Below are 18,527 nucleotides of genomic sequence, written 5' to 3'. Positions count from 1 at the left end.
CTGTCGGGGAGGCCCGGGCAGCTGCCCGCCAGGAGCACAGAGAAGGAGGGGTGAGTACCCCGGCTGCGGGAAACACGAGGCAGGAGGAGCTGCCTGGGCATCGCCTGGGAGACGGTGGAGGAGATGCACCTTGCAAGAGGAACTTAGATTTGGGGAAGGACTTCGTGAATTATACCAATATCAACAACACTCCAGTGTGCTGGGCACCTACCTTAGGCCAGAAATTGAGTGTCCCTTCTGAGAGGTTGAACTTGAACCTGTGTGGTTAAGAACCCAGCCCCCATCCACTCTCCCATCGCCTTCCCCTCACCTTCGCTTCTCCTGGGTAAAGGTCATAGCTCCTTTCTTCCTTCTTCATTCCAAGGTGGTGCATGACCTCCCCACTATGCCTGGGGTCCCCCGCTGGGAGGAGGCCTTGCCTCAGCAGCTGGTGAGGCTGGTGCAGCTCTGTCCCTCAGGTCTGCTGAAGGGTTTCCTGGGATGCAGGACTTTCAGTGTAAAACCCAGCAAGTCGGGAAAGGTTGGCCACCCTAGGTGAGTGTCTGTGCTTTCGTGTTTGGGGGAGACAATCTCATCAATAGGCAATTACAGCAAAGTGGGTGATTGCTAAGCTATAGGGGACCTCAGAGGAAGGCTTCCTGGCAGAGGTGCATCCAAGCTGAGTCTTCTAAGGATATAAACCTTTAAAGCAAAGAAGACATGACAAACAAATGTGGGAGAAGGGGTAAATGGGGCAGCAGGCTTTGGGCTCCAGGGATCTGTGTGTTTTTCTTTAGGTCCCATAGACACCAATGATGCAAATCCCCCCGCCAGCCTGCATCTCCCTCCCCTGAGCTGTACCTACCTTGAGTGGAGCCTGTTTGGGGTGCCCAGATTTGTGTGTGCTCTGTCCTGGCAAAAGCTGACTTGGAATCTCGAAATGAGAGATATTCAGAGAAGACCCTTGCTGGGGTGTAGGAGGTGGTCTTTGAAGTGTAGGGCAGGGAACTGGGCAGAATTGCCCCAGGAGTGGGGATCCTACGACCCTGAGGGAAAAATGTGCTGTGATGGGGGCAAGGGGAGGAGAGGGGAGCGGGGGAAACAGTGGTCCTGGAAAGTTCCCAGGGATCTGAGTTTGGAGACCTTGCCCACCTTGCAGAGACGGGGCTCCAAGGAATGGAATCCTAGCCCATCCATTGCTCGGTGATGCGGGAAGTGGGTGGCACATAAGTAAAAGTCACCTCTCGGGGGTTCCCAAGGACTTATAACCATTTGTATTCATTCATACATCATCTGTTTGGGGGCAAAATGTCCCAGTACAGACTACCTTGGCCACATGAACAACTTCCTGAATTCTAGGCCAAAGAGTCCTTCTGATAAATTCTAGGCCCATTCTTCTTGGATGGCCAGCAAGCTCCCTGCTTCTGGAGTGGGACCCGGGAGTTCACCATTAGTCTGGACACACCAAAGAGTAAAGCAAAGGTCAAACGTGGTCCTCCGAAAGGATCTGGATGAGTCCTCCCTGCGGTGACTGGTAAAGCATAAGTGGTGTTTCTCAAAGTACATCTGGGCCCAAGTGTATCACAATCTCCTGGAGAGCTCATTACAAATGCAGTTCCCAGGCCATGTTCTAGAAATACTAAATCATAAGCCCTGGGGGTAGGACATAGGAATCAGCATTTTGAACAGTCACCCTAGGAGATTCTTCTGCTTAAAATTCTTCTATGTAAAAGGTCTCTCTAGGGGGTAGTTGCTATTTGTTTAAATAAAAGACAAAGTTGTATGTCAAGTTTATCTCTACCGTAAAATTTCCAGGATTTCTCAACCTTGGCACAATTGACATTTTGGACCAGGTAATTCTCTGCTGTGGGGACTGTCCTGCGCATTGCAGGATGTTTAACAACATCCCCGGGGGACTTCCCTGGTGGTCCAGTGGCTAAGACTCCATGCTCCCAATGCAGGGGGCCCAGGTTCGATCCCTGGTTGGGGAACTAGATCCCACATGCCTCAACTAAAAGATCCTGCATGCCACAACTAAGATCTGGTGCAGCCAAAATAAATAAATATATATTTTTTAAAGTCTTTAATAAAACAAAACAAAAACAACATCACTGGACACTAGATACCATCACTAGACACGTGCTACCACTAGATAGCATCCTACAGTTTTAACAGCCAAAATTTTAAAAATAATAGCTCCAGACATTGCCAAATGTCCCTTGGAGGGAAGAATCCTACCCTCAAAAGGGATTTCCTTATGAAATCTGACCTGAGTCCAGCGTGTTGTATGTGCTTCACCATCTTTGGAATGACCTCCAGGGCAGGCTCTGCCCACACCGGACCCCGGCCCTCCTCACCACCTTCCAGCTGCAGAAGGGGCTGAAGCCAGTTCATACCGTCACTCTCCTGGTTGTGGTGTAAAGCCAGGCCCTTTAATAGCTTTCTTTCCCATTCTCCACCCCTCCACCTAATGCACCCCATTTCTGCCACATCTCTTGGATGCCCCTGTTGCCCGGGCCCCCGCCCCCTCACAGGCCGGGGAGACAGAAAGCAGGCCAGCAGAGACAAGGGGTGCTGATGAAGCTCCAAGGAGAGGGCACGTGTGGAAGAATTCTCCTTTTGTAAAAACAGGAAGTTTATTTTGGTGCTTATTCTAAAGTACACATGGTCATGGTACAAAACTTGGCAAGTACAGAGCAATATAAAGAAGAAATAAAGGTCACTCGTAATTCCTCTGCCCCCATAGCCCATGTTGACACCTAGGAGGTGTCCCCCCCTCAGTGACTATTACCTCCCTGGCTGGTGTGCGGGCAGGATACCTAGGTGGGTAGAACACTTGACCAAGGGCAATAAAGGGCATTCAGTGTTCCAGGTTAAACATCTGCTTTATTCAGATCCGGTGACCAGAGGCCCCAGCAGCCTGTTTTGCAGGAGAGTTTGCATCTGAGTGTCTCCCTGCCTCACCCTCCCAAGAATGGTCTCCTGCAGATCAGAACTCGTCCTTTATGTCAAAATGGGGCTGGTCTTCAGGCTTGAAGTCCAGGTTGGGGCTGCCGTCCTCATTGAGGATTCTTCGGGCTGTGTAGCCAACGATGGGATATTTGGCTTTGTACACTTTGGTGAAGACATCATCCAGGGATTCCAGCTCCTCGGCTGTGAGGCCCGTCTTGGGGAGAAAAGCCCAAGAAATACAGGGGTAGGAATGAGTGACTCGTGCTTGCCACCTGCTTCTCGCCAGCCCCGACCCCGACTTTACTCGCCCCACGCCCCCTAATGCGAGGGAAAAAATATATCAGAAATCAAATCGTGGACAGTTTTTTCGAGACAGCCCTGTGTGTGCGTGTGTGTTGCGGAGGTTACGCGTGGGGGCAGCAATGGCTGCACCGTATTTGTGGTCTGACTGACGTAGGAATTAGACTCCAGAGAACCCCCAGCCTGGCCGGCATCGGGGGCGCTCTGCAGTCTGCAATCACCTCCTCCTGCCCGATTAAGCCCCCTGCCCTCTACACTCGTCCCCTTACAGATTTACATGCCCTTCCCCCCTCTGTAGTTTCTTGATTTGCTTCTGTAATGTTGCAGCTTAAGAGTGTGACTCACCTGAGCACAACGGGGGGTGAATGTCAGCCTTTCTGTTGGGATTACTTAGACCCCGAAATGGTTTTGGTTAATGCTATTTTCTCCTTCACAGAAATATGAGCGCGGCGGAGACTCTGCTCCCCCACCCCGTTCCTCCCCTGAGCTACCGGGAGTGGCCTGGAAAGCGGGTCTCAGAGACTAACAGCAAAGCTATCAGAGGCTGGGGGGTGGCGGGTGCAGACGGTCAGGGGGATGGGGCAGCCAGGGCAGGCTGGAGCCAAACTCTGAAGATCAACTGAGTTTGATCTCAAGTTCACAAGAGTTCAGACTTGACTCTGTAGGCAGTGCGGAGCCCCAGAAGGTTTTTGAGCAGGAGGGGCACAGGAAGATATCTACTTTAAGAAAACAACTGGCTACCTCTGGAACAGTAAATAGACTAGTTAGGAAGCTTTGCTACTGCCCAGAGGTGGGGAGTGGGGAAGAAAAAAGGCCATGGCCAAGGAGGTGGGACACTTTGACAGAGGCTCATTGTCTGGCTCACAGTGTCGTGGGTGAGGTCTGCAGGATCCAGGGACATCTTGGCCACCCCTCTGGTGGAGTCCTTCCCGGTCAAGGCGTTGTAGGGGGCTCCTCGTCCATAAAACTCTGTAGTGGGGAGGAAGGAAGAAGATGTGAGTGGATGTGCACAGAGCAGCCAGGAGCCTGTACACGGCAGGGGGCGGGGCTTCTGAGACCCCACCCCACCCAATCCTGCAAAGGCTCGGCTGAGGAGAGGGACATCAGTGAGGGTGGGAGGTCCAATAAGCCGCCCCCCAGCCTTCCGACTGGATTCCGCTAATTCAGAATATAGCATAAGTCACACATGCTGGGCTCAGAGGTGATTTTTTTTTTTTTTAAATACAGAATGAAAATAATCCCTTAAAAATATTTAAAATGTAAACAAGAGGGACTTCCTACTGGTGGTGCAGTAGATAAGACTCCACGCTCCCAATGCAGGGGGCCCAGGTTCCATCCCTGGTCAGAGAACTAGATCCCACATTCATGTTGCAACTGAGAGTTCACATGCCGCAGGCGAGCCACAACTAAGGAGCCCGTCAGCCACAACTAAGGAGCCCGCCTGCCGCAACTAAGACCCAGTGCAACCGAATAAATAAATAAATAAATATTTTTAAAAAATGTAAACAAGAAAAATGTTCTGTCTTCCTAAATGTTCATGGAAGCCAAGTCTACTTCCATACATCTTTTGTTTGGTATCAAATAAACAATAAACCATTATAAGACTACTTCCACGATATCAGTTGTAGTTTCCATTAGGGAAAACATGAGATGGCATTAAAACGTTCTATAATGTTCTATGATCACGACTCTTTGCTAAGTAATACTTTTCCTCTCACTGCTTTATCTAGGGTAAATCATCCAGTTTGACTTTGATTCTATAGGCAACAGGCAGCCATGGAAGGCTTTTGAGCAGGAGCGTGACATCATGAGAAAAACACGGTTGAAGTGCCTCACTGACAAAGACTGTGAACTCATGCTGGGGGGGGGAAAGGACCTGCCCAGCATTCCCTCCCTTCCCTCACACGTCCAGCGCCCACTCAGGCTGCCACGCTCCCCAGAGGTAAGGATTCATAAAGCCAAGCCACTTACCCTTTCCAGAAGTGACATCGAACACCACCCCTTTGACTGCCATGTAGATGGGCTGATCTTCCTAGGAAGCAGGAGAGAAGCTGTGAGGAGGAGACAAAGAGCCCAGCTCTGCCAGTTCAAGTGAGTAAAATCTCTTCCCATCACAGCCGGAGCAGAGGGCGGCGGGTGAAGTTACAAGCCGGTCCTCAGGCAGCTCGCCCCACCTGCGCAATGTCATGCCCACTCACAAAAACCTGGAAAAGTCACGAAGCATCATGACAAGCCTATGGCAATACCTTTCCCAGGAACTGAAGCAACTCCGTACAGATAAAAACTCAAAAGAATATTAAATGAATTACTTAAATCAGTCCATGGGACTTCCCCGGCGGGATTAAGACTCCACGCTCCCAATGCAGGGGGCATGGGTTCGATCCCTGTCTGGGGAACTAAGATCCCGCATGCCGCATGGCATGGCCAGGAAAAAAAAAAAAATTAAATCAATCCAAATTTCATCTTCATCGATGTACATACTTGGAGGTAATCAGTGTAAATGATCTATTTTATATCAATATTTTGCTTCCTACAGGTAATATTAGTTCATACAAACATTTTCATGTATTGAAATAACCAAAACAGCTGTCACTTAAACAGTTCTATCTTATTTTAGTGATACTGTGTACCTGTTTGTGGAGCTATTCTATTTTGGATCACTTCCAATTCCTGAGAACTATAAATGGCAGCATTACGAATATCTTTCTACAAGTTACTTTCTAATTTGTTGAGTTATCTCCTTGAGGCCTATTTCAATATATCGAATATAAGTAGATGAACATAATCACTTTTTATATTTTACCAGTTTGTCCTTCAAAAAGCCATTTATGGTGCTAGAAATATACAAGCAATACTGTTTCCTTGCAGTTCCTTGGGCTTTACACTTTATTTTTTGCTATATTCATGGGTATACAAAAGGAAAGATAGAAAAAAATGTAATTCCCAAGCGACAGATAAGGACTCTGGAGGAATTTTAAGTTAAAATCAGAAGGGGCCTTGAAGCTAATCTATCTAACACCTTCGTTTTACAAATGCACCTTCATTATCCAGGCCTGGGGAGATTATGAGACCTACCCAGAGTCACAGAGCAAATCAGAGGGAAAGCAGTTTCTGGAATCTGGAGCCCAGGAATCCAAGGCTCAGTCCCCTCTCTGGCCTGCCCCACCAAAGGGCACACAGCACAAGGACAGTGCACTTGCCTGGGACCAGGAGAGGGTGGGTGTCCTGGGAAATTCATTCAAAAGACCCAGGGCCACGAAGAAAGACACAGGGAGTGGGTCGGAGGTACCCAGATGTTAGGGAACCAGGGGAGCCACCTGCATCAATGAGGCAGGGCCTTTATCTTTCCTCTGGGTCTTGGGCTTGCTTGGCCATCTGGCCTTCCTCCCTGTCTGTGGCCAAGCAGGGCCAGGAGGGAGTGCCACGTGAGCTACCATGACAAAGGGATACCAGAGCAGTGCGGCAGAGGAAGGAGGGCCTCTTCCACACCTGGGAGAGCCCTGGAGCCTGGGTGCAGGCAGGAAGGCGTGAACTCCTGGGCCTCCAGCACCCTCAGACCCTGCAGCAGAGGCTGGGGACAGAGCAGAAGTTCCTCACTGGTGACTCTTCTTGAAACAGAGAGAAACTACTACAGATGTTTTCTTCTGCAGAAATACCTGGGCCCTCCAATGGTCTAAGGCCATGTTTTTCTAACTGCAATTGGCATTGGTAACATATTAGTGGGTGATGGAATCAATTTAGTGATTTATCAACAGATTTAAAAAAAGATGAAATAGGAAAAAAAAAGTTCAAAATAGAGCAGAAACTAGAAAACATCAGAGTGCCTCACACATAGTAAGAATGAGCATAGTTTCACGGCACTTTTGTTTCAGTTGTGTGTGTGTGTACACCAGGGTAGGATGCAAAATAGATTCCTTAACACAGCCAAAACGTCTGCAAGCCGTCATTTTATTGTATAATTAGAGAGGGTGGTTTCACCTCTTTACTCACCTGCCTCTATCCAACAGCCTTCACTGTCTGTATATTCTTTATTGTCTGTCCAGGATGATTCTTTCAGAAGAAGTACAAGTCCTACTCTTCACTATTAAGTTTTAGAAAAGCAGAAAACAAATGTCACTCCATCCCCCCTTAGTACGGACTCCAGGGAGAGCTGGTGAGTGAGCACAGACAAATTCCATTTACAAAGAATAACCCTAAAGCCTAGAGGGGCCTTGGGCAAGCTCAGGGTCCAGGGTTGCCCTAAATAAACTCAGAAGGTAAACAACATTTCTGGTCATGCTTGCCCTCTGATACCTTCTTCTTAGCTGAACCAACATACCCCCGAACAGGTCACTGCTTGAGTGATGGAAAGGGAGGCTTCTGGTGGTTCATTTCGTTTGTACAAACTGGAGAAAGCACAGCTTGGTCCACCTCTTTTACTCACTAGCTGTGTAACCTTGGGCAAGTTACTCAACCGCCCTATGGCTCCTTCCTCACCTGAAAAATGAGATGATGATAATAGCTCCTTCCTCACGGGTCATCATTAAATGATTTAATGCTTTAAAGTGGTTAGGACGGTGCGTGGCAGAGTTGGCTCTATATTAAGTGTTTGTTAATTACAGACATCTGGTCCCAGGCCCAGAAGTCATGCTGGAGGTATGGGGGCAGGCGGCCCTCCCCTCCCTGCATTTGGTATCCTACGGTGCAAGTAAGGCAGAAAACATATTTTCTTAGGGTAGCAAAAGTCAGTTTCGCTCTTGGAGGGTGGAGGATGACATTTGCTCGGGACCAGAGAGAATCCTCGAAGTCACCCCAGCCGCCCCGCCCCAAAGCTAACTGCTTCATGACATCTGCTTTCCTTAATAAACCAATCCTCCCCCGCCTTTTTCCTCCATTGCTAAGGCAGGGGAAAATAACATTCACGTGCCATTGACCCGTCTCCGTTGGGGAAAATTCTGCAGATTCCAGCGTCTAACATACAGGTTAGAACGCCAGCAGCAAAGAAGGTATATATACACCTCTCACCCCCAGTCCTGCCACACATTTATTTCCCGAGGAAGAACGATGACCAAACTCATGAATGGCTTGTGATTTATGCTGTTTTTCTATTCTAAAAGCTCGATGTGAGGGTAAGTCATACAAGAATATTATTTTGATCATGTTGCCTGGGCTGGGCCATCAGCCACTCATGCTGGTTACTAGAGGCCTATAATTCAGGGCAATTAATATATTTCAGGTGTGATCAAAGGGAGGGCAGAGAAATTCATATTTACTGAGATTCTACCGTGCTAGGTTCTCTCCATATGTTATACATGTTTACTTATACTAACGTATGTCACTTAGGTCAATTTTCACAATGACCTTCTGAAAAAGGTATTACTATACCTGTTTTGTAGATGGAGAAACTGAGGCTTAGAGTTTAAATAACTTGCCAGCAGTTTCTCTGCTGGTAAATAAATAGCCAGAATTCAGACTCACACCTGTTTGATTCTAAAGCCCTTCCTGCGACATTCATCCTTGTCGAAAACTTGAACGCCAATCTTTGACCTATAATTTGTAAACAGTGAAGCCCTGCTAAAAGAACAGCTGATGTGACACGGCGAAAGCTGTCAATGAAAGCGTGTGATCAATATCCCCAGTTATAAGGGCAGCTGAAGAAATCAGGGACCACAGGAAGGCCCTCTGGACACATGTGACCTTTCTCAACCTACGTTCATTTTTGTTCAACATGCTTACTCTGTGATCTATGTGTTATCTACAGGAAAGGTCCCTAAAATGACCTCCTCTTTGCAAGCCTTACTAGGATTACTGGGAGAATGGGCTTTGAAGAGGCACCGGGGAGGCTGGATTTCAGCAGGTATTCCAAGAGGACTAATTCATGCCGGAAGCACACGTGTAGCTATCTTCACACTCCCACGTGGGAATGATTCAGGGAGCCACACTGTGGATCACTCTGACAACCTAAACTGCCCCAAAGGGATAAAGTAGCACAGGGTCTCGTGCAGTAGATCCAGAACACAGTAGGTTCTGTGAAAGACACCAGCAACCGGGACCCCTGTCTTTCGTGATTTCCAATCTGAAGTGTCCACTGAAGATACTATGCAGCTTCCTGCCGGGGTGCCCGAGCTCTCACCACAAACCAGGCAGCAGAATGTGGAACTGGTGGGTCTGCCTTGGCTCTCGTCCAAAAGGATTATAACAGGAATGAGAATTCATAGCTAGATGTTTCAGAATGACTTGTTATACAAGGTCCACAATCCCATAGCAGAAACCCTTGGGGGTCAGATGTGTTTTGGAATGCAGAATTTGTCAGATTTTAGAAAGGTGTTATGGGGCACATGCCAGAGCACCTACCGGGGTCTGAGGCAGCACCCCATCATCATCTATATCAATATTTCCGCAGTGAAGCATAAACATGAATATTCACACTAAGTAGGATAAATAAAGACTATAAATAGACTCGCGTAGCTCCAACAGGGTTCCATCACCAAAGGAGTTCAGATCAGGCAGGGTTCTGCTGTCAAATGATGTAAAAAAAAAAAAAACCTTCTGGGACTTCCCTGGCGTTCCAGTGATTAAGACTCTGCGCTCCCAATGCAGGGGGCACGGGTTCGATCCCTTGTTGGGGAACTAAGAACCGGCCTGATGCACGGTGCGGCCAAAAACAAAAAACCTTCTGCTTTTCAGAGCTTATTTGATTTCTGAATTGCATAAGAGGATTATGGGCCTGTTATAGTGCCTCTTGTTTGTATCTTTAATAATAAGCTAATAATAATAGCAGCTAAGATTGATTAAGGCTTACTATGCTAAGACTACACTAGGCCTACTACGCTATGCACTTTGCATATCGCCATCTCATTTAATCCTCACAAAACCCCCATGTAGAGTAGGAACTCTTATCCCGTAGCCATTATCACGGTCAGTTTTATGTGTCAATTTGGATAGGCGACAGTATCCAGTTATTCAGCACTTATCTAGGTATTGCTTTGGAGGTATTTTGTAGATGTGATTAACATCTACAATCAGTTGACTCTGTGTAAAGGAGATTATCCTGGATAATCTAGGTGAGCCCGATCGCCATCAGTTGAAAGGCCTTAAGAACAGAATTGAGGTTTCCCCGAGGAGGAAGAAATTCCACCTGTGGGCTGCAGCACTGCTCCTGCCAAAGGTTTCCGGCCTGCCCTTCCTGACAGCCTGCCCTATGCATTTCAGACTTACCTAGCCAGTCTGCATGATCACATAAACCAATTCTTGTAATTAAAAACATACCTATATATATTTTTTTTTCACTGGTTCTGTTTCTGGTGGAACCCTGACCGATAACAAGTACCACAGATGATAAAAGAAAATTAAGACTCCAAGAGGTTTAGCTATTTGCCCAAAGGGACTCAAATCCAGATATGATTCAAAGGTATAATGCTCTAACTATACTATTTGTATAATGTATTATACAAACAGTAACACTTCTGAGAGTGAAAGGTGGTGCTATTAATAATTATCCCAGTACAATAGGCATAAACCAGAACCATCTAGGGCAAACCTCAGCACAGGGCAGCTCTAACCAGCTGTGCTCAACTGCCTCTCTCCTCTCTTACTCTCTCTGCCTGCAGACATCCTCTGGGCACCACACCCCAAACAATTCTTTCCTTAACCTGCTTCCATCTCAAGCCTCCCTCTCTCCTTCCGGCAGTTGAGTATCAATCAACAATATCAGCATAAAAAAACCAAGAGTCTTTTCTCAGTCCTCATCCTGAACCCTGGGCATGGTTCCTGCATGTAATCTCCACTAGGAATTCTCTCTTCCCTTGGACTCTGTGCTGGGTGTCCCCAAGATCACCCCCACATTTGGAGATTCACGAGGACTCATAGAACTTAGCATGTAATTGTACTCAGAGCTATGATTTATTACAGTGATGTAGTAAGGGTCATAGGGGAAAGGACACAGGTAGAGTCTAGAGGAATCTATCTACCTGTGGACTTCCTTACACTGTCTGCCTCCCATGAGGGGCCACACAGAGCACATTCTTTCCCCGGCAACAAAATGCAGCAACACGTGTGCAATGTTTTTGCCCAGGGAAGCCCATGAGAGACTCAGAGCCCAACGTTTTTACTGGGGACCGGCCACGCAGGCCCTCTCCGCCTAGCAGTGTTCAACATGAATGCACGGTTTGTACGAAGAGCCCAGACTGAGCCACCTTTATCTGTTAGGGAAATGCAGAACACCCTGGAAATCCAGACATCAGCCAAGGTCTTTCTAAGGACTGCGGGCCTGTTATGTTAACTCTTTTCTGCACAGTTTCCCTGACCCGGTACCATCTGGTTCCCTGCTGCTCCAAAAGACAGGGTCCCTTAACATCCAGTCACATGCCTGTCTCCCTCCTTCTGTGTTCTCAGTGACTCAGGCTTCTAACCAACCTCTCTTTACAGTGATGCCCAAACTAGCACCACTGCCTAAGGGCCAGGTTTCTAAATCCCCCTGGAGAAACTAGTCCAGCTAAGGCTACTTAACTTGGGGGTTAGGGAGCCCACACCAGAGGGTTTTAACAAGAGAATATTAGGTTCCTTCCTTGTTCTACCACTAACTGGTGGCATGCCTCAGTTTCCTCACCTGTAAAAGCAGGAGGTTGATTCCTATCAACTCTGAAATGCTGTAGTTCCCTGATTTCCTCACCAAACTGTTCCCCCCACCTCCTGATCTAGTATCAGCTCCACGGCCCTTCCCATGTGCAGCATCCTGTTCCCACACTCCACGGCCATCACACTGGGCCCCAACAACCCGAATGTCAGATGGCTGTGAGGAATATCCTAGACACGTCCAGACTGCTGACCGATGTGGACCGAAGTGGGTGCGTCTGGGGGTGGGGGTCATCTTTGTCTCTAACCTCCGATCTCCCCCAGCTCTGGCTCAGCCTCAAGAGCACAGGCATTAAGAGCCAGTGTGAGGAGTCAGCTGCAGAGGAGGCCCGGCAAATGAGGAAGGCAAAGTGCAGGGAAAGTCTGGATCAACCCTGGACCTGTCCCCATTCCCGCCTAACCCAGGGAGCAGGCCTTGCGTCCCTCTCTCCCTCTCCCGCCACTGCCCCCAGGAGCAGGCAGAAGCGTGTGCCCGCAGCTGATGCTTACATTGAAAACAAAAAAGTTCTGAGGTTCGCGTACAGACCTCCAGCCAAAATGCGTCTCTAGGAAACAGCTCGCGGGAAGAGAGGGGGAAGCGCGGGGTGGGGTGCTCTGGCTGGGGAAGGGGGAAGCAGGGAGCCCCGAGTGCTGGGGACTGCCCCCCTGTCCCCAGGCGGCGATCCAGGCCTGGAGAGAGGAGCCCGGCGGGCTTCGCGCCCAGCTCGAAGCCGGGGCTCCGGGAGGGGGCGCCCGCCGAGGCCCGCGCCTCTCCCCGAGGCCTCCCCTCGGCGCCGCGGCTTCCCGGGGTCCCCGCCTCCCTCTCCGCGAGGCCGGACTCGGCCCGGTCCCTGGGCCCGCGCTTCCCCGCTCACCTCCTCCCCGCCGTAGCGGGCCAGCTCCTCCTCCGTGAAGAGCCGCACCGGGGGACCCCGCTCGGCAGGGCGCGGCGCCTGCCCGGCCCCGGCTGTGAGGAGCCCCGCGGCCAGCGCCAGGACCAGGGCCAGCGCGGCCAGCCACCGCAGCCACCGCCCGGGCGCGGGGCCCGCCATGGTGAGCGCACCGAATCGGGCCTGGGGCGGCCTGGGCGGCGGAGCCCGCGCGCGCGCGCCCCGCGGCCTCGGAACCCCACCCCGCGCGCGCCCGCCCGGCGCCCGGAGGCCCCGGGGCCGGGAGCCAGGAGCCGGACTCCGCGCCTTCCACGCGCTGCGGGGCGCGCTCGGCCGCTGGGACGCCGAAGCCGGAAACTTGGAGCTAGGATTCCGAGGGCTCCGGACTCCAAACTGCGGACTGAGTGTTGCGCCGAACAGTGGCGAACAGTGGCGTCTGTTACAGCAGTTCCTTGATTAGGTACAGAGTTGACACAGCCAACATTCCAGCAACTAGGAAGAGAGATTTATAACCTAGGACCCCAACTTTATTAATTCACTTTTACTTTTGGCTGATTTTTTTTTCTTCCCAGTTGTGTTTAAATTTCGAGTCCCCAAAGGATTTTTGCAGAGGGTAGGGCACAAGACATGCACTGAAATAATTATAGCTAACATTTGTGCAAGGATTTCTTCACTGATTTATTCAGCAAATACTTTTTGAGGGCCTCCATGTACCAGGTCACTGGAGGCACATCGCTGAACAAGACAGATCCACGCCCCATGGAGCTTACATTCTATGGGCAAAATAGACAAACACGATACATAAGTAGTATGTTAGATGGTGATGAATGCTAGGGAGAAAAATAAAGTGGGCAAAGGGATAGCGAGCATTGGGAGTTGCAATTTTAAATAGGCTGACCAGGGAAGGCCCCAATGAGAAGGCAGTATTTGTATGAACATCTACAGGACGTGAGGGAGGTAACCTGGGGGAGGACAATCCCTGCAAAGAGAAAACTGCTTAAATGCTGAGGAAGGACAGTGCCTGGCTTGTTGGAGGAACAGCGAGGAGGGAAGAGGGGTAGGAGGGGAGGTCAAGGAGGTAAGGGGGTTAAGGGGAATGGAGGTGGGGGGCAGATCTTGTGGGGCCTCACAGCTTAGTTTTGAATGACTTTGACTTTTAGGCTGAGTGAATGGAACAGAGGAGTGTGTTAAAATATTCACGGAATGACTCTGGCTGTTGTGTTGAGAAGAGACTGAAGCAGGGAGCTACTGTTATAATCCAGGCGAGAGATGATGATGGTTTGGCCCCAGGTGGTAGCAAGGGAGGTGGCAAGAAGTGGGTGGATCATGGATTTGTTTTGAAGGTGTAGCTGGCAGGATTTGCTGACAGACAAGACATGGGGTCTGAGAGACAGAGAGGAACCAAGGATGACCCTGAGGGTTTTGGCCTGGGCAGCTGGAAGGATGGAGTTGCCACTTACTGAGATAAGGAGAGACGGTAGGAGGAGCAGGTCTTGGGGAAGATCAAGATCAGGCTTGTTCAGTTTGAGAACACTTAGATAGCCAAGTGGAAGTATCAAGTAGACAGTTGGCTATATGAGTCTGGAATTAGAGGAAGAGTTCCAGGCTAGAGATATACATTTTGGAATCCTTGGCATATAGGTTGTATTTAAAGCCACAGAATGGATGAGATTGTCGAGGAACGGCACGTGGATCGGAAGAAGGGAGGACCAAGGACTGAGTTGTTGGGGTTTGCCAACATTTTGTGGTTGGGAGAACCGGCCACCAAAGATAGGCTTGCTGTGTGCCAAGCACTTTTACGTGTATTAACTCATTTAATCCTCACTGTATCTCTATGAAGTAAGAAGTATTATTATCACCCATTTCACAGATGATGAAGCTGAGGTGCACAGACCTTAAGTGCCTTGCTCAAGGTCACACAGTAGGTGGCAGAGCCAAGACTCGAGCACAGGCCCTGTGTCCCTGAGGCTGCCCCTGACCGCCAGGCTACACCTCCCCTCAGTGACTGCGCCAAGTTCTCATCCATGTACTTCTTCAACAGAATGGGCTTCTAGAGCAGAGCAGCCTAAACAGGGTCTGTCCACAAATCGTCTGAATCTGAATTTCCACATCAGTAACATACCAGCCTGCGTCCTGGATAGGACTGTGTCAGAAGTAAAAATGGTACGGATGTGAAAAGCTGTGTAAGCTGTGCAGTATCCACATTACACCATGTCACAGGGTCTCCAGTTAGAAGAACCTCTTCTAAACCCTTAGAATATCACCCTCTTCCTGATGCATCCTGTTCCTCGGCATACAGGCTGCTGCTTCTCTGCTTGAGCCCTTTCTCTCCCTGCAGCTGGATTTCTTAGGAACTGCTCTGAGCCAAAAGAAACTCCCTATAATTTCTACTGATCAGATCTAGCTTCCCCGTCCCTGAGACACTGAGTGTGAGTCTATAATTTAATAGCGTGCTCATATGCCCTTGGATTTCTCCAGGCATCCCCCTGATTGCCCTTCCCTACTTGAACCCAGATTCATTTTTCCAAATGAATCAGTAAGTTACCTGCAAGGAAAACAGAAACTACTCTAAGTAAAACAGAATGGCTGTAATGCAGGGAGTTGGTGATGCACGAGGCTGAGAAGCAACCCAGAGGGAGCCTAGAGATTAGCAAAGCAGGAAGATTGGCAACATCCTGGTGTTTTTAGAGTTTAGGAGCCTGGGTCACCTGACCGAAGCTACAACCACAAAAAAAACCTTTGCATCAGGGGCTAGAGCTATGGAAGGGAAGCTGCCAGGGGCAGAGAGCAAGGGCAGGAAAAACCCTGGCTTCCCCCTGGCCCAGATCCCCTCCAGTCTCCGAGCAGTGCTTCGACTGAACCCAGTGGAAACCCAGCCTTCAGGGCCAGTCCCGGTAACCGAGAGCTGAGCAGGAGAGGCGAGAATGGGATCTGAGAGCAAACAAGCCCAGGATCAGCACAACCCAGTCTCCAGGATCTGGTCTCTGCCTGCCCCTCTGACTCTGTCTCCTAAGTGCCCCTCCATCGGTCCCCTCCAGTCACACTGCCTTCTGCTTGGGTCCCAGCCTGGGCCTCTGTACTGTACCGGTGCCCTCTTCCTGGGGTGCAGGTCATCATGGGCCTGGGGTGCAGGTCGTCATGACCCTCTTGTCACTCAGGTCTCAACTCACAAGTAACTACCATCTTGAGGCCTCTCTTGACTCCCCACAATCAGCACCTCCCTCCACAGCTGTGCTATCACGTGGTCTCTTTTCCTTTCTTTAGAGCTCTTGTCACTATGTGAAATTATTTTGTTCGTTTATTTACTAAACTACTCGTTGAGTACCAGTAACTGCCAGGCACTGTTGGAGGCACTGGGATATGGCAATGAACAAGACACATAAGCACCCTGCCTTCACGGACCTTCTATTCTAGTGCAGGGAGACTGAAAATGAAAGTCAGAAGGTGGTACACGCTAGAGAGAAATATAAAGCAGTGTAGGGGCACAAGCTGGCAATGGGGTTTGCAGTTTTAACAGGGTGCTTCAGAGGAGGCATTGCTGATAAGGTGATGTTGCGAGAAAGACTTGAAGATGGTGAGGAAGTGAGTGGCCTACAGCTGCATCACTGCAATCTCTACTTCTGTCATCACAGGGCATTCACCCTGTGTGTCTACCTTCCTATCGTCTTCCATCTTCCTGTAAATTCACAGGTTATAATAGACGAAGGGATCACCTTGCTTAGTGTGACCTCATCTTAACTAATGACATCTGCCACAATTCTGTTTCCAAGGAAGGTCACATTCGGAGGTACCAGGGCTTGGGACTTCAACATATCTTTTTGGGGAACACAATTCAACCCATGACAGGAATCCTTAGGCTATAGATGGTAATTCAAGCCATGAGACTAGAGGAGACCACTTTATTAGTCCCTAGGCAGTGACTAGAAAGATCAAAGACCTAGCTTGAGGAAGGCCACCCTGTAGAGTTGAGGGGATGAGGAGAAACCAGCAAAGGAGACTGGAGAAGGAGCAGCAAGTGAGGTGGGAAGCAAAGTGGGAGCGTGTGGTGTCCTGAAGTCAGGGGAGGAAAGTGTACAAGGAAGAGGGAGGATGACCTGAGTCCAGGGCTGCTGATAGATCAAGAGAGAGGAGGATGGGGAAATGGCCATCTGATTGGACAACGCAGAGGTCATTTGTAACATTAATAAGCACTGTTTCAGTGGAGTGGAGAACATAAAAGCCTGATTGGTGTGTGCTCACGTGGAAAGGGGAGGAGAGGACTTGGGGACAGCAAGTACAGAAAATTCTATTAACATGTTCAAGGTCTGTTTCTCGACTCTAGCATGGACGAGTCACAAGGGCAAGGACCTTGGAGTACCCTATTCATGTCTATATCCCAGTGCCTGGCATATTGTATTTGTTAAACCATGTCAGATATTGTATTCGTCAGTATCTCCTTCAAATGTGGGAGCCCGTAATTTTCCAGTTTGGTCATACCAACAAAGAGTAGAGAGGAACGACAGAGCTGGACTAGATTTCTCTGGTTCCTTCTAGTTCTAAATTTCTATGATTGTGTGACTTGTTCTATCAACCTCCCTTGTAGTAAAGCAGTAAGTAATTTAATGAGTTGTTTGTTGTTGTTTATTTGTTTTGGTAAGCAACTGTTAACTGAAATGGATGGAATAAGTGTTCCATTCATAAATTTAACAAACATTTGCTGAATGCCTACTATGTGTTAGGTGCTATATATATTGTCCCATTTAATAGATGTGAGAGCAGAGGGTCTGGGCTGGGGTAGGGTGGTCAGAAGAGGTGGTGGAGGCCTCCCAGTACCAACTCTCTGAAGGTCCAGCCTGCTCTGATGTGGTTGGTGCTACTGTGGTTGCCACTGAGGAGGGAAGAGGCCCTGAGTGCAGGGGTTTGCAGAGTTGCAGCTGCCCGGAACACAGAACAGCATTCACCAAGGCATAGGCAACCTCTATCTGCTTCACTACTAAGCAGCCCAGGGAAGCCACACAGAACAGCTGTTCAGGCAGCGGGAAGAGGGGACGATGTGGTTCCACCCTGCCACAGGGCAAACACCCAATTTTCCACCCCATTCACGGCAGGAGGCTTTTGCTACTGTGAACAGCACCTTTGGGTTTTGCTGCATGACCTGTTTTGGATCAAATAAGGACCTGTGAAGCAGGGCAGGGTTTAGCAGTTGCATTCTAAGTTGAACAGAGGATGGCTCAGAGTATTACAAGACCTGTGGGAGAGGGGCAGAACCAGGACAAGAATCTAGAGGTCCTGACTCCAAGTGTCTGCCCCAGGAATAATGGAAAGAACTTGGATTCTGTCGTCTGTTCCTGGATTAAATAATCTTCACTTGTTCATGGCTTTCTCCCCATCCCTTCTGAAACAAGGTACCTCAGTTTCCTCATCTGTAAAACAGAGAGAAAAATGCCCTCTTTACAGGGTTCCTCGCAGGATGAAAGGCATAATGGGAATGAACGTGCTTCGTAACATATAAAGTGCTCTCCAGATACTTACTATGGTTATAAACTACAAGGCCAAGCTTCCTCTTTCAATTATAGATTAGGATCTCCTACCTGTCTGACTTGGCCCCCTTGTTCCACTTTCCACTCGTTTTCTCCGTCCTTCCCCCTTCAATAAAGAGAGTAAGTAAGAGAAGAGGAAAGCACGTGCGTCTAACGCGCGGGTTAAGCCTGGCTCTGGGTAACTCAAAGGCTTCGCTACCCCGGGAAGGCTGAGTGGGGCCCTCACGCCCAGAACTACATTTCCCAGCAACACTTTCGCGGCTCCAGCTGCGGCGAGGGCGAGGCGCATGCGCCG

At 49.3% G+C, this 18,527-nt stretch overlaps 1 protein-coding gene across 1 annotated transcript; it reads right to left on the bottom strand.

Annotated features, from left to right (window-relative positions):
* Positions 1-2,590: 2,590 nt before the first annotated feature.
* NENF (neudesin neurotrophic factor) lies at positions 2,591-13,117 on the bottom strand. The gene is made up of 4 exons (XM_082401017.1): positions 12,699-13,117; positions 5,203-5,263; positions 4,097-4,200; positions 2,591-3,145 (listed from the first exon to the last, which is right to left on the bottom strand). Exons 1-4 carry the CDS (start codon positions 12,873-12,875, stop codon positions 2,969-2,971), a joined length of 519 nt encoding a protein of 172 aa, XP_082257143.1. The 5' UTR covers positions 12,876-13,117; the 3' UTR covers positions 2,591-2,968.
* Positions 13,118-18,527: the final 5,410 nt, after the last annotated feature.

The sequence above is a fragment of the Balaenoptera borealis genome (genome assembly GCF_965194805.1).
Source record: "Balaenoptera borealis genome assembly, chromosome: 1".
Lineage (NCBI taxonomy): Eukaryota > Metazoa > Chordata > Mammalia > Artiodactyla > Balaenopteridae > Balaenoptera > Balaenoptera borealis.
The sequence above is the reverse complement of the archived record's forward strand: the minus strand, read 5'-3'. Positions and strand labels throughout refer to the sequence as shown.

Excerpts from the sequence above, each read along its gene's own strand:
- NENF (XM_082401017.1), bottom strand. The coding sequence starts at position 12,875 with ATGGCGGGCCCCGCGCCCGGGCGGTGGCTGCGGTGGCTGGCCGCGCTG. Across the intron at positions 4,201-5,202 it reads CGATGTCACTTCTGGAAAGG|AGTTTTATGGACGAGGAGCC; the intron begins GTAAGTGGCTTG and ends TCCCCACTACAG. Across the intron at positions 3,146-4,096 it reads CAGACCTCACCCACGACACT|ACGGGCCTCACAGCCGAGGA; the intron begins GTGAGCCAGACA and ends TTTCTCCCCAAG.